This window comes from Diplotaxodon limnothrissa, linkage group LG14, assembly GCF_057381915.1.
Source record: "Diplotaxodon limnothrissa isolate DT_005_m linkage group LG14, D_limnothrissa_male_GT1.1, whole genome shotgun sequence".
Classification (NCBI taxonomy): domain Eukaryota; kingdom Metazoa; phylum Chordata; class Actinopteri; order Cichliformes; family Cichlidae; genus Diplotaxodon; species Diplotaxodon limnothrissa.
The window spans coordinates 7,711,050-7,726,352 of NC_140609.1; the positions used below are offsets into that span (position 1 = coordinate 7,711,050).

Below are 15,303 nucleotides of genomic sequence, written 5' to 3' on the forward strand. Positions count from 1 at the left end.
ATCACAGGATCAAAGCGGGAAAGCAGCCCTGGCCATGCCACCACCTCCCCCGGCTAAAAACCTATTCATTCCAAAGTTTTTAGTTTTCTCATGTTTCTGATTCATGACTCGTGTCTCATAATGAAGCTCAAACTCAGGAGATAAGTGTCTATAATAAAGCCCTCCGATTTATTTTTTAACCTGAAAGATACTTATTTAAAAAAAAAAAAAAAAAAAAATCAAACATCAACCACTACATTTCATTTCATCAAAGTGGCAAAACAGCACCGGCCTTGCTGCCGCCTCCGGTCACAAAACCACAAGCATTTGCATTTTCCTTTTTATTTGCAACCATCTTTATTATCTCTTCCAGTTCTGGATGTGAAAAGAGGCAATTATTTTCTTTAATTAAATATCTTTTTTAATAAAGTAAAGCAGAAAAGTATTTACAATTATTCAATTAAACTGTAATCAATGACTGGGGTTGGATATCACAAGCACCTTCTGCCAGCTGAGGAGAGAAAAATATAAATACGGGGGGAAAGACTGCCACATTGTTTCAGAGGAGCAGGGGAAATAGGGGTTACATTAGCATACTTTCTTTAAAAGAAAACTATTCATCGTATATTTACAGAACTCTCCTGAAATGCATTTCCACTCATGGAAGCAAAGAAAGGCCTTAGGATTCGTACTGTTAAACTTTTCTTAAAAGTCCTTTGTCATTAAAGTGGATTTTTGTCTGTATACTTTTTCAAGTTTAAAAAAAAAACAACCAAAAAACAAAAACACCAACCGGCTTTGAACGAGGGTGAAACCATGATCCCTCGCTCTTGCTCTCCCTCTCTCGGTCCACAGTTCGTTTTTGAAGCGCAGGAAACAAGTGAAACAGACACATTAGAGGTTGGGGTGGTGGGATTGAGTTGGGCTGGGGTTTTAAAGGGTAGCATCGCTGCCACCCCTGCAAGCAGCAAAATGGTCAATGTTCATTGCCCCTCTCCTCAGTGACAACGTCCTCAGAAAGTCCACAACCGTTGCATTCACTCATGACTGAAATGTCTCTTAGATGGCTCTTTTCTTTGTAGTTTTCAATTTTTCTTACAAAAAACAAACAAAAAAAAACAAAAAAAATGAAACAAACCACCCTTAATCATCCAACACTTTGAAAAGGGAAACAAAAAGCTCTACATAAGCACGTCATGTAGATCCAAACGGTGGACATGTAGCATGACATCTGTCATGTCCACATGATAAAGGGTGAATTCATCAAAAATATAGATGTGAACAGCCTTTTAAAGTCTTCTGTTATATTTTCTGTCTTTAAGCAAAATGTCTTGAGCAGTTTTGCCGTGGCCACAAAAAGCTTTCTGAAAACAACCCAAAAAATAAAAATACTGAAGGAAACAGCATCAGAGCATTCCTACAGCTTTCAACTCTTCTCAGCATTCTCTCTCTCTTTCTCTCAAATCTATTCATCTCTTTAGTTAATCCTGTGTTTGTTTCAAAAAAGACATTCGGTTGCACAGAAGAAAAACAAGAAACTGAAAACAAACAAGAAAAAAAAAAGGATCGAATGTTCGATCCATAATACAATCTCTCCCAGTTGAAGAAGTTTTTTTTCTTTATTTTTTTTTCTGTTTATGCAGAAGGATTTTGCTGATTCAGCCTCTTGTGAATCATCAACAGAACATTCGCTCTCCCCATGGGTTTGCCCAGAACTCTCATCGATTCTCCCAGCAGCCCCTAGCTGTTATCGGATTCATCCTCGGCTTCGCGGAGCCACGTGAAGAAGGCAGTGACGGACTTCAAGGCCACGCCCTTCCCCTGCTGTTCGGCGGGGTCTTTGCTGGACTCCCACTTGTAGAAGGCCTCCTCTTTGATCACGTCTTCATCGTAGAGTGTGTCGAAGAACATTCGCAGCAGATCTGATGAGTGAGGAGAGAAAGGAAATGAGGAAAATGGTGAGAAATGAGGAAATGATGCTGATCACTTTCTTAATCTTTTAAGTTGTAGCATGAAGAGAAGCAGAAATCTGAATTTCAAAGCAGTGACAAAGGACAACCTGAGCCTGAATGAGCTACTTACTGGCAGGCTGCTCCATCTGCAACATGAGGGCCTGCAGAGCATACAGAGCCTGTAGTTCCTTCTGTTCGTCCTTCAGGTATTTCTGCAGGAGCTTCGCCCTCCGTTTGATCTGCTCGCTGTCAACCTTGTAGGGATTCTCACCTGTGGAGGAAAAGTTTCAAGAATGTTCACATTTCACTCGGACTACACCCTCTAGCCTGGGATATTTTCACACACTGAGTAGCAGCAGTAAAAGGTCCCAAAGTTCAGTAATATGGTAAGAGGACTTAAAGCCCATCAGAACTGAAGTGGACCAGGAAGTCTACTAGTCTACTTAGGCTAGTGTTAATAGTGTTTAATGTGAAGAGTGCAGAATGACTCACAAATTGCTGACTGGCAAATGCAGGTCATCAGCGCTCTGACAAACATGTTGGAGGAGGTCTGCTGCTCATCCAGGTTGGCCTACAAAAAAAAAGAAAAAAAAAAAAGATCACGTTTATTTACGTGTGCACAAAACTGGAAAACACCATCCAAAATACGACGACCTGTCTGAATCAGCTCTGTCAGTGCTGCGGTTACGAAAGTTGCTTTGTTGAGAAACTAACGATGACACATTTTCAGGTTCTAAAAGTCAGAACCCACATGAGTGGATCTGAAACAAACCTCAATCCAGTCAAAGATCCTCTGGTTGTCAGCCTTGTCCTGGATCAGTCTGTCCAGCTGTCTGGTCAGATCTGCAGCGCTGAGCTCCTTCTTCTTGTCCTTCTCCGACTCATCGCCCAGTGTAAACTCCACATTCTACAGAGAGAGAGAGAGAGGGGCATCATGGTCATTTTTCACGAAGTTTGTCACATCACATGCTATGAGAATATTTCTTCCTTTTATCCTGCATTACATTAAATGTGATGAGAGGATTGTAACACTGCATATTGGACTGGAGGATTAGACTATTATACTACTATTATTAATGGAACTCATTTAAGATCCATGTGTGGTATTTTAAGATCACATAAACAATGATGATACCTAACATTTCTGCATTTCTTCAGCATCTGTCATTACAGTGGTAAGATACTTTTTTTCTCACTTGGATCTGTATGATGGACAATGCTGACATCCTTAATACGCTCAAAAAAACAGAATTATGTAACACTAGTTCAAGATAGATTAAAAGAATTGAAGCATGATAACCCTGTGGAGGTTTTCTTTAACTGTGAACACAAAGTCACGTCCAGATGTTTAGTAATCAGACTCCTCAGTTAAGACCTGAGCTTTAGATTCTTGCTTTTTTCCTTCGCAGTGTTGAATTACATCGAGGATAACCACAGACAGAAGGCTGTTAATGATGAAGGCAGTGAGTGAACCCTCACCTTTTCTGTCACAAACTTGTTGACGTCTACATCCTCAGGGAGGAAGTCCTTCCACTGCAGGCCTGCCTCCCTCCACATTGTACCTGCCTTTTTATGGCTCTGATGGGAGGAAAGAGATGTTTGTACACATGAATAGATCTTAATCTTGTTTTTTTCTGGGACAAAAGTTTATGTATATATGCTAGCTTTTCAAAAACACAATATGACATAATAATGATCAGCTCTTACCATTCCTTTGCAGAGTAAAGTGAGGATGTGAACCAGCAGGACTCCAGCTTTGCCCAGAGGGATCAAAGGCTTTGAGACATCCCTGAAGATACATCAGGCAACCAATGAATTAACCATCAACAAATAGAAATATCCCATTTATTCCTCATCTGAAGTGTTGAGAGACTTAGCAAGTACTATAACAAACCTGAGAAGTTCTCCCATGGGGATGCCTCCCTCTTGAAGCATGGGAGTGATTAGCTCAGCCAGGTAGAGCCAGATATGGGGGATGTCTATCGCCATGTCTTCTGCCACCTCCAGGATTTCCTTAAGCCTGAAAAAAGAAGCACAGTACACGGACATCAAAGATTATTCAAGGGTTAAGAAATACAAGAACAAGCCCAACTTGACTCAGTAGATGGAATTATTAAGCAGCATCACACCATGCTGGTAGCAACATATGGAAACTCACTGCTTTTTGGCCAGGCAGGGGGTTTTAAGATCATGAAATGCTGAAAAATATTCACAAGCCTGACGTTTCCCTGCGGGCCGCTGGTAATGTGGAGTCCTGCTGGTCCAAACTTTACCGGTTAACCCAGCACCTCCCTGGGGGTTCTGTACTCACCCTTTGTAGTACTGCTCCTTTGGTAGGATGCCGGTCTTAATGAGCTGGTGCAGCAGCAGGCCCATATGCTCCCTGGCGATCGTGCTGCGCTCCAGTGTTGACTCCAGCCCGTTTCGTACAAACACAAACAGCAGCTGAGTGCTATTTATCTCCTGCACGCACTGCAGAGCCTCCTGTGGGGACAGACAAGGACAGAAAGACAGCAGTGAATCATAAGCTCCTCTTTTATCCTCTCATGGCTTTAAGTGTAATAAATAGATGTTCAGGTGTCAACAATGCAGACTTTAGATGATGGAAATACACTGAAACCCTCACTGTGAATAAGAAGACTATTAGAGCAGCATTAATTATAAAGTGCTTTAATTGGTCCACAAAAGCACTTTGTGAATACATTTCACATAAGCAAAGGTAAAAGGTAGTTGTTGTTTTTTGTATTTAATTTTAGGTGTCCTTGCTGTGTGTGTGTGTGTTTAAAAAGCAGCATCAGTATGTACCTTCATGTCGTTGATATGGAGGTACTCCTCAATGATGGCTGTGGACTTCTTTTCCAACTCCTCCTCGGTCAAGGCAGGCTTGGTGGGGGTCTGGGGAGGTGGAGGGGTGGCAGCTTTCTCCCTCTTCGCTGTTCACAGAACAACAAAAAGAAAGAACAGCAAATCAGATTTTAAGCTACATGAAGGGAAAAAAACAAACAGAAACATTGTTTCCACAGTTATCTTCTTGTAAATCTTCAAACTGAAGTCAACTGAATAATGAGGAGCACAGCAGTCCAGCCAACATTTTTATGTTTGGGGTGGAGTTGATTTTTCCCCCCCTAACAACAACAACAAAAAAATCTGATTATTTGAAGCTTTCAGAGAATCGTGCACTGATGACAAAAAGAGCTGCAGAAGTCATTATGCGACTTTTAAAATGCAGATTGTTATTCTTAGAGTGCAGTAGCTCTGTATGATTTCAAAAAAAAAAAAAAAAAAATCATCACCATCTATCTCGTCCTCTGAAACAGACCTTTTTTAACTGATCTCATATTTCATAATAAAAAACATCAAGCAAGCTGGATACCATTAATTGCAGTTTAATTTACTGGCACTGTCCCACAGATGCTGGGAAATCTGGATTTTTCCCCCCCTGCCCTTGCAGCAATTTTTTTCATTTGGGCTGACAGATGTGCTGTTCGTCATCTTCCACCTGTTCTTTTCCTTGTGGTCTCAAATAAAGAAATAAACTTTGATTACAAACTTTTTAAAAACTTGACCCATAGCGAGTTTCTCAGAAGAAACAATATTGAAAAACGTCATTATTTCAGACTTTATTTTTAAACTGTTATCACTCCCATGGAAACACTTGCTGGCTCCCTCCTTGGACCCAACCGCTTTTTTAAAGTTTCTCCAGTCTGACTATCTCCTTCTTTTTTGCCTCAGTGGTGCAAGTGATTACTGTTTTTGGTTGGCAGAAGCAACAATGCTTTTCTGGTTAATTTAGAGCGAGTCTGCTTCACTGGCGGTAAGAGCAAAATTGGCCCATGTCATAAATAAGAACGTTTACACGCACATATTAGTAAATGAAGGCCACTGTGCTCATACCCAGAGCTATGAGTACTCTGTACATGTCCTGCAAACAACATCTCTAGAAACACTAACTACATCATGGATGTCATTTTTTCATTCATAAAAAAAAAGTTAATCTAGGGGCATGGACCCCTAACTTTTGCAGAAAGAAGTTTAAAATGGTGTGATGATGAGCCCAGGTATCTGAAAAGGACTATTTTTTTCAAGTCTGGTCTCCTGCTGTCTGATTTCTTTATTTAGTATTGTGAAATATTTTTGTAATTTAAGTTTTAAATATTTAATATTATAATGCTTAAGTTATCTCAGGCAGGCTACCATTCTCTCTGCTTCTGGCCCGTTCTCTGCTGTCTCGGTCATCCGTCATGCTCGCCACACGGCGGACTGGATCAGCAGGGCCACGCTGCTCTCTGTCCCGACTCCGCTCCTCCTTCTCCCGACTGAAACTGCGTTTAGTGACCTGGAGCTGGTTTCGATCACGGTCGTCTCGTCGCTCGAAGCGGTCGCTGCCACGATCTGAGCGGTCGAAGCGATCACTTCGTTCTCGACTCAAGCTGTTTCTGTAGAGTTCAGAAAAGAAGTCGTACAATTGTAAAATACATCTCTACACACTCACACTATGAATACTGAAAGGCTTGAGCTGGTAATGAGAATTGTGTCCCTTTGCTCACCTCTGAGGAATTCTCTTATCTGTGTCTACTGAAGAGCCTGAGGACAAAGGCTGCTGCAGGGCTGAGAACCTGTTGAGCGTGCTGGTGGCTGGTCGGCTACCCGTCTCTGAGCCTGGGGATTAAAACAGGCACACGATACAAATTAAACTTCAGTTCTGATTACCACAAATAGATAATTCTTTGATATATAAACACATTTGTGGAAAAAACCTACCAGAATCTGCAGGCTTGGCACTTGTGCCACCGCTACTGCCCTTACCCCAGCTGCCCCATGTGCCTTTACCTCCTGGGGCAAGCAGCTGATTGTTGAAGTCAAGAACAGGAGTCTGAGAAGAAAAGGCTGTCATTAGAAGTCTGATATTTTCAATTGATTGTCAAAATGTGCTCACATTGTGTGTGAGAAGAAACCCCCTCCCTCTCTTACCTTAGTGATTTTGCTAAGGCGAGAGGTGTCAATAGGTCTGTTTTTAGAGATGGGCACTGTGTTCCAGCCGTCATCCTGGGGAGAGGCACCACGCCCTGGGGAGTGGGTTCCCCTACGGCCTGGAGAATGAGGGCCTCGACGACCTGGAGAGTGAGGGCCCCGACGGCCTCCACCCATCCTGCCTCCTGAGCCTCCACTGGATTCCTTCTTAGAGATGAGGGCTTGCTGCACCTTCATCTGCTCCCTGTGTTCCTCCAGCTCAGCATCTTTGTGGATCTGGTCGATGGTCTTGGGACCCTGATCGCCTCGCCGGGGCACCCAGTTATTCTGGAACAAGTACAAGACAGAATTGTGAGAATGATCGGGGGAAACAACAACAAACACACACACACACACACACACAAAAAAACGAGGATGACTTTGAAAATGTATTCTTTTTCTGTCCATGTCACCATTGTATGAATGAACACAAAGCAGAGCTTATGTACCCTTGTCATTTTGATGAGTGTCTCTAAATCAGTCCTCTTTATAACTACAGTGTTCACAGAACAAGACAGCGAGAGAGAGTGAGATAATCATTCCAGTCGCGTTCCTGTTTTTGTCTTGAAAGGAAATAAAACATGCAGTATGTGCTTCAATTAAACTGGGCCACTACACTGACACAGAGCAGCAGATTCCAGCTTGAAAAACACTGAAAACAGCAGGTTTTGTAGGACGTTGTGGGAGGGACTGGAAGCCTAACTAAAGGACTGCAACATTCCTTCAAAAGAAAGAAGCTTCAATACCACCAGACTTAACTGGCTTCAGAAAGTTGCACGTAATTGAGATAAATTGGGGGGGAAGGGGTGACAGGAAAATTATGAGGCACACATGATGACATAACATAGGATCACTCAAATCCTGTTACTTCAATTGAGAGAAGATGAATGGATGAATGAACATGCTGCTGTTTGTTGTCTCAGCCAATGGCACAGAGTAGCTCTGTGTTTAGGAGCTGCCCTGCATTAATGAGCTGAAGAAGACTTGTTTTCTTAGCCCATGTATGAGCCTCACACTGGCCAGAGCTGAAGGACCAGTGTGGGTGTCTCTGGGCTGTGGACAGCACCATGCAGGGTCACAGACCATATGCAACAATAATGGATGAGTTATGCGTAAAACTCATCGCATTAACACGATTGCACAATTCACAGAAATATAATCACCTTAGTGAAAACATAGTCCTCAACACACACACACACACACACACACACACACACACACTACTAAGTTAATGTCTAAAGTCCTTGTGTGACAGCACAAGTGATCATTGAGTGAGCCCCCAGAATGTTAAAAGTGGTTTCTTTAAAGCTGAAGAGAAATTGCTGCCAAATTTGTGTGAATTTTGCATTTTAATGAATTTATGCTAACAAGAACCAAACAAAACAACAACACACAATTACAAAGTAAGCAGGCAATGAAGGCAGCACTAAGTAAACACCTCCTGGGTTTTCCCAGATAAAGTTACTGCTTTTGTCAGTGTCTGGTGGAGTGTAAAATCTTCATTTCCCCATCACAAAGACAGTCTGACAGCATGTAAAGCTACTGAAATGTTCTGTATAAGAGTGCAAACAAACCAATACTGATTTGAATGACTTTAGTTTTCTTTCTGATCACAACCACATGCTACAGATTTCCCACAACTGAGTGGAAAAAATGTTTATTTTGAACTGTTAGATTCCTGAAACATGCAGCAGCTCCTAATTGGGAACCCAACAGATTTAAATATGATATATGAAATCGCATTTTCTATCATTTTATCTGATTTAATAAAAGTGCCTGTAAAATCTCAAGTGTTGCATAGTGGGTCAGGCTTTAAAAAGCTAGATCTTATTTTTGGTCTACTCAAATCATAAAATGTTATAAATAAGCATTTTTTTAAAACAACGACTCTACAACCAGAGAGATTTAGTTGGGGAAAAGGCTTAAGCTCCAAATTATATATGCAAACAGCTCATTGAGTCCATATGCGACTTTGTTATTTACCCGTCGAAGGTCCAGCACATCCTGCAACATGAAACGGATCCTGGAGGTGGTCTTCCTCTCCTTTATTATTTTCTCCATCTGATTGAAGTATTGGTCCATACGAGGCTGAAGTGGGACACAATAGTTAGGTTAAGTGCATTTTGTGTTTATCAGTCAAAATTATAGAATCTTGGTTTGTATGCATCTCGGTCATCTTTCTCCAACATGTGTGTGTTTTGTACCTTGGCCTTCTCAAAGTCAAGGTCCTTGCCAATGGTGGACAATAGTCTGCACAGGCACTCCAGAGACTCCTCGTCATGGTTTTTGAGCAGCTTGACAATGCAGTCGTGCATGATGACCTCTGTGAGCATTTTCAGCTTGAACAGCTCACCAATGAACTTGATATTGCCTAGAGACCTCCTCCTGGCCTTGTCCTTAAACTCTTCTAACTCCTCAAGGAGCCGCTGCTTCTCCTCCTCCTGGGAAACAAACACAAAAAAAGGCATTCAAAACAAGTACAGTTAGATGGATCTCTGAAACCTTTCAGATGTTTAACTATTGACTTGACACATGACTTCCTTTGTGCAAATAATACTTCACAATGCAGCATACATACCACGGATGCAGCTTCCAGCTCTTTCTGCTTCTTCTCGAAAATCTCATCATCATCCTTATCCTTCTCAAACTCCTTCTGGCATCGATTTAGCAGCAGCTTACGAAAATTTACAGTGGCTCCTGGTTTATCTGGAATTTCGACTCTAAGCTGAAAAAAGCAGAGAAAGAAAACACAAGTTAAGTAAATGGCAAAAGAAGACAGGGTGCAAGCTCAGTGTTGCAGTGGCTCCTCAGTCCCTCAATCCCATCACTAATTTGAGTTCATCACTGGAGACTCAAAGACATTTGTAAACTAGCAGTACGAGGATTGACACCACTGCAAAAGCATTGTTGCATCTGCCAATCCCAGTGTCAATCTATTACAAACCATGATGTCACTTTTGTGGTGGAGTTCGGGCTTCCTGCATTGCCAACAACTACATTTCAGATCGAACAATGTTATTTAAAACAACAAAAAACATATATACACACACACACACACACACACACACACACACACACACAAAAAAAAATATACAGTAGAGTTATCTCACTTCAGAAGTTCAATTTAAAAAAAAAAAAAAAAAAAAAAAAAAAAAAAAAAAAAAATGGTGCCCTACAATACCCCCAAGACCCACAGCAATGGTCGCTTCGCTCACTGCTTAAACATTGTCTCACAGTCACTTTTATTTATTTCAATAAGGCACAGGAAGCCACTGCTGCAGTATTCTCTTGAATGTTAGGTGTCATCACCCAGACAATACTGGCACATAAGTGCTGATATTAGAGGAGAAAAGTCAGACTTGACATATCGACAAATCTCGCGGTAGAGTTTCTACCGTATACCGCTTATACCGCCCACCCCTACTCTGCTGCATAAGTTAAACATCTAAACAACAACACTTCCATTGTAAATATTCAAGCATCTATATTGGGTGAGTCATCACTTACCCCCATAAGGCAGCGGCACATGTTGGCATAGGCCACAGAGAAGTCTGGTTCAGAGATGGCCTTTTCAAAGGTGAGGTCTATGACTCCTTTCAACCGCTCTTCTGTGTCAATGGTCAGTTCTGTTACTTGTTTCATGAGCTGCTGAAACTTTTGGGGGGTCAGTTTATTGAGGATGCTGCGCACCCGTTTAAACAGCTCCTGGGTCTTGATCTGCTCTGGTTCACTCTCGTCTACCTCCTCTGCCCCACGGCTGCGAGGGCTTTTCTTCACTGAAGACTTCCACGCCTTCTCTGCTTTGTTCAGCTGCACCTCATCACTGAGTGGCATGCTGCTGATGATTTTCCTCAGTTCTTTCCTCGGCATTTGTTGAGAGCGACGTGGTCCGCCAATCCCCATGCCCATACCCGGAGACTGTAAGGGAAACATCAAAACATGATTTAATTGAAGTAATAATTCAATTGGAAAGTGCTCGGTTACACAAAGAAAAATTGAACTCACTGGTCCTCTGCTTCCTCCTCCCATGCTGGGCCTGCCAAGGTTGGCAAAGGAGGGCGTGAAGTCAGGGCCGCAGTTCATTCCTGGAAGGCGACTGGGGTCGAGTTGTCGCAGAGGTGTTTTATTAGCCTGAAAAGACAGAAAGCAGGATGGGAACTTAATTACAATTTCCACTACTATGTGATCTAGACATGTTTTTTTTAGTCTTATTTCACTTAGACTAGACTTTAGGGTAAGTCTTTGCACCTTGTCCAGGACAACATCACTGATGGCTGGTAGGCCCTCAGGTTTGTTCATACTGGCTGAGATGAACTGGAATCCCAGAAGAAACTCACGGTCATATTTCTTCTTCTCTTCTGTGTTTATTGGCATCCATTGTTCTGAAACAAACAGAAAACAGAAGATGTCTTCTTGTTAAAAGACATTTCACAACATATGAGAGGAGGAAGGTAGACCACTCAATGAATAAATTCTGTCAAGTTTCAGACACCCACCCTCTTTGTACTGATACTTCTTGTCAGTGGCAGTCGGCTTGAGAGGATCCGGCTGAATATTCTCAGCATCCAGCTTGTCCTCCTTGTCCTCCCAGGTTAAGTCTGCCTCCTCTTGGGCAGGAGGAGCAGTGGCAGGGGGCTGGGGCTCTGGTGCTGGGACTGGCTCAGGCTCTGGTGCAACCACCTTTTGCTGCTTAGTCAGAAAAATCAGTTTGGAATTTAGGAAGCTCATAAATATGAGCTTCATTAAGACATTACAGTAGAAATCAGCAACTGCAGTTCGTCTTATGTCCCTGGAAAGGGTTGATGACTAGTTTCTTTTTCAGCTTCAGTGGGTATGGAGTAATTTCAGATTAGTTACAACAGGCAAGAAAAGTATGAGAATGAATGAACAAATACATCATCGATCAGATACCTCCTTAAAGGCATCCAGGAGGTCTCCCACAGCCTCCTTTTTGTTTAGATCCTTCATTTTTCTTTTTTTCTTTGGCACAGACACAGCAGCTAGAGAAAGAAAGACAGGCAGCCTCAGATGAGCTCAAAAATACCGCATCTGACAGAAAATCTAAGGATGACTCAATTCTCAGTTTGTAGAAAGCAGAAACAAATGACTAAAATAAATCAAACTTGGGGAAGTGACTAACCTTGCATAGTAGTTTCTACAGGAGCAGAGGTGACCGTCTGTGGGGGAGGAGGAGGAGTGTCTTCCCTCTCCTCTGCTGTAGGAGGGGGAGGAGTGGGCACCTTTTCTGGGGTGTTGTCAGCTATTGAAACGGTCTCTGTAGGAGAAGAAGTCTCTTCCTTGGTGCTAGACTGGGGCACTGGAGTGTCTTCCTTAACATCCAGAGTGGCTGCAGGAACAGTTTCTGGAACCTCAGGCTGGGCAGGTGCAGCCTGAGGTGGTTCCGCTTCTTGAGCACAGGGTGCAGGGGTTGAATGTTTAACAGGTGGAGGTATGGCTTCTAGATATAGTCCTGCCTGAGCGACGTTTGCAGATGTCTGTATTATCGGCTGCTGACTGACATCTGGTTCAGCTATGGGGCTGTCGTCACGTTCAGCTGTGTTGACGGCAGGCGCTTCGGGGTCTTGAGGGGCTGGGAGCGGCAGCCCGTTGGGTAGTCGGAGCTCCTCAGGCTGTGCAATTGGAGACTCCAGAGGGTCCTCTAGGTGACTTGGTGGTAACGTGACCGACAGCCTTTCAGGTTCCAACTCGGCCACACCATTAGTGGAGGAAGGAGGAGTTTGGGGTGTGTCTACTGACGTCACATTCTCTTCTGCTTTAGTCTCCTCTTCCTTTGCCACCTCCTCTTTCGCCTCTGGTGCTTTATTGTCAACTTTGTTCAGTGCAGCAGAGGTGGGGACAGGATCAGGAAGGGGTGCAGGATAGGCAGGTATCTCAGGTGCTGACTGGGGAGGGGGTGTAGGTTCCTTGTGAGATGGAGGCGCATCCATCACATCTGGAACAGGAGGGCTCGGTGCAAGTGCAGAAATAGTGTTAATAGGCGTGTTCTCAGCTTCTGACAGAGGAGCAGGTAACGGGGTCTTAGTGTTCGTATCAGAGGTTTTAGCCTCTGTAGGGATGGAGTCGCCTTTGTGAAGTTCAGGGGTCTTTGCCACAGGTGGAGGTGTAGGTTTCCTTCTGTCATCTGGAGGGTCAAAAGTCAGAAAAAAAAATGACACAGTTATACAGTCCACATTCATGGTTTTACAATCAACACTGAATACATCGTTTCTGAAAACCTATAAACCGATATTCATCCACAGCCACGGGTCACCTTTGTGAGGATAATAAAGGTTTTTATGTTATATATCTACACCTCATTCAACCCCCTTCCCAAAATAAACCAGCTTCCCTGTTTTCCTACACTTGGGCGAGCCACTCAGGGATGTTAACAACTTATTTTAACTATGTTTAAATCCAGCAGAGAGAATGGCACCAAGCAGCATGGATTTACTAGGAAAATTCTCATCACTCTTATTTTGAAAGTGGTGCTTGATAGCAGTTGTGTGCACTTCCATACAGATAACCCTACTTAACCTTAGGTGGGAAAATTACAAAAAAAAAAAAGTTCTGTTTTAAAGAAAAGACAAAAAAAAACCCAGCACATGCGATGCTGACTGCTCAAGATTCACCAAGATACTTGTTGTTCACCACAGGGCTCCTCGATGTAGCTGCTCACACAGACTAAAATATGTACAAACAACTGAACAGTGAAAATGAAATGCGTTTCAACTAAGAACTGCTTATGCCCACAGGCTGTGATTTAACATGCCTTATACCCACATAGATGGCTTGTTTCATGAATCAAGTTTGGTCCCCAGTTACTTTGGATATCTTGTCAAAGTAAAGAAACATTATGTCATACATAGCACAGGCTCTATCTTTCCTTTCTCCTAGCTTCTTTAAACAGTTATTGCTGTTTACTGGTAGAAGTCAATCTTAACAATTAAGTAATCACAAGATGAAAACATTAACTGGAATCATTTCATTTTATAGGTGAATTTAAGACCTATTCAAAGTAAAGAATGGTTATGAAAGTACAAACGGCTAAGCAGGATGCATACAAATAACAGTTATAAAATTTGTAGTAAGTAAAATATGTATCGACTGTGTTCAAGACTGCATGTGCCACTCACCTGGTCTAACCAGTGCTGGTGTAGTAGCAGCTGGGACACTCTCACCGTTGGCCTGGGTCAATGACGTACTTTCTGATCCAGATGTCTGGTGGGAGACATACACACAAACTGAAAGGTGAGCTTACAATTGAGGTTAACACATTTTTTTCCCATTTGACTATGGAGGGTAAAAAGGAAAAGAAAAAACAGGCTAAAATCCCAGCTGGTTTTAAAAGCCACGTGTCAAAGTGCCAGTCAGTTTAATTTTGACAGATTGTAGTGTATCACATTGGAAATGGCAATCAGCATTCTTTCCAAGCAGTAACATATGGACAGAGCATGTGAGTCAATTCTAGTCCTTTCTGTTTTATTTAATCTTAAGTTAAATAAAGCAGAAAGTATTTTTTCTATATTTTAATATGGACCCCAGAAAGCAGTAGTTGTCAGGTAATGTCACTTTCAAGTGTATGAGTTTTATAAAAAGCGAACAGTGTGCTTGTATGGCTGCTCTCCTGAGTACTGTTAGTTAAGAATGTGGCTCTGTGGCTCACCTGAGGTGGGGTTGGGGTGGAGCCACTACGGCCCCCTGACATAATCTCTTCTGTGATGTCTCGACCTCCTTGGTTTGGGTCTCTTATTCTGATCTGTGGGGGAAAGAAAGTAGATGAGCTACTGGTGTAAGTAAAAAGAACAAAAGATGAGGGTAAGGGACAGCAGGTAAATAACACAGACAACACTTTAGTTGAAACTAACTTCAAATGAAGAATAAAGGCAGGGGGAAAAAAACCTGCTTCCCATGGTGTAGTGCCTACATTCGTCTTTTTTCACAGTCCTCCCTTTAGCTCTTATTCACTAGCTTGCCTCATTGAATGAAAGCTACATTTCTTCACTGAGGCACACAAAATCCAAACTCTAACCACCATGCAAATTCCTCTGCTGCCCAACTGAATGTGCTTCAGCCTCTGAGTCACCAGAAAAGCTGTCTGACTGAGCGTGAATTAAATTAAGCCAACTTGAAGCTAAACAGCGAAACAAAATTCCACTGCTGCTTTAAGCCGTTGTTGTTGAAAAAGCCTGCTCACATGAAGGCAAAACACAATCAGATGTGACAACAGAATGCATTCCTGTGTACACACTGCACTCTTCTTATATGTTACAAACACGTGTTTTCTCAGTCACACAAAGTAACAATGAATTCAGGAGTCCAAATGCTGCTAACTTCAGTGACACAGGCCATTCCTAGAAAAGGA

At 42.5% G+C, this 15,303-nt stretch overlaps 1 protein-coding gene across 7 annotated transcripts in view; it reads right to left on the bottom strand.

Moving 5' to 3' along the window:
- Window positions 1–275: 275 nt before the first annotated feature.
- The window catches only part of LOC146618313 (eukaryotic translation initiation factor 4 gamma 1-like), a 37,834-nt gene continuing 22,806 nt past the window's right edge, over window positions 276–15,303 (bottom strand). For 3 of the 7 annotated variants that reach the window (XM_085371459.1, XM_085371453.1, XM_085371454.1), the window contains 24 exons: window positions 14,605–14,697; window positions 14,075–14,159; window positions 12,082–13,083; window positions 11,853–11,941; window positions 11,438–11,630; window positions 11,190–11,323; window positions 10,947–11,072; window positions 10,449–10,859; window positions 9,520–9,666; window positions 9,146–9,382; window positions 8,925–9,029; window positions 6,903–7,229; window positions 6,693–6,804; window positions 6,479–6,590; window positions 6,126–6,367; window positions 4,737–4,864; window positions 4,243–4,415; window positions 3,826–3,951; window positions 3,639–3,720; window positions 3,411–3,509; window positions 2,704–2,838; window positions 2,424–2,502; window positions 2,062–2,202; window positions 277–1,901 (listed from right to left, as the gene is read on the bottom strand). In XM_085371459.1, the coding sequence (XP_085227585.1) occupies window positions 1,720–1,901; window positions 2,062–2,202; window positions 2,424–2,502; window positions 2,704–2,838; window positions 3,411–3,509; window positions 3,639–3,720; window positions 3,826–3,951; window positions 4,243–4,415; window positions 4,737–4,864; window positions 6,126–6,367; window positions 6,479–6,590; window positions 6,693–6,804; window positions 6,903–7,229; window positions 8,925–9,029; window positions 9,146–9,382; window positions 9,520–9,666; window positions 10,449–10,859; window positions 10,947–11,072; window positions 11,190–11,323; window positions 11,438–11,630; window positions 11,853–11,941; window positions 12,082–13,083; window positions 14,075–14,159; window positions 14,605–14,697 (4,560 nt within the window). In that variant the 3' untranslated portion in view covers window positions 277–1,719. Of the gene's footprint in view, window positions 1,902–2,061; window positions 2,203–2,423; window positions 2,503–2,703; window positions 2,839–3,410; window positions 3,510–3,638; window positions 3,721–3,825; window positions 3,952–4,242; window positions 4,416–4,736; window positions 4,865–6,125; window positions 6,368–6,478; window positions 6,591–6,692; window positions 6,805–6,902; window positions 7,230–8,924; window positions 9,030–9,145; window positions 9,383–9,519; window positions 9,667–10,448; window positions 11,073–11,189; window positions 11,324–11,437; window positions 11,631–11,852; window positions 11,942–12,081; window positions 13,084–14,074; window positions 14,160–14,604; window positions 14,698–15,303 lie in introns of all 7 variants that reach the window. The other 4 variants (XM_085371455.1, XM_085371457.1, XM_085371458.1 and 1 more) reach the window with 2 other exon arrangements.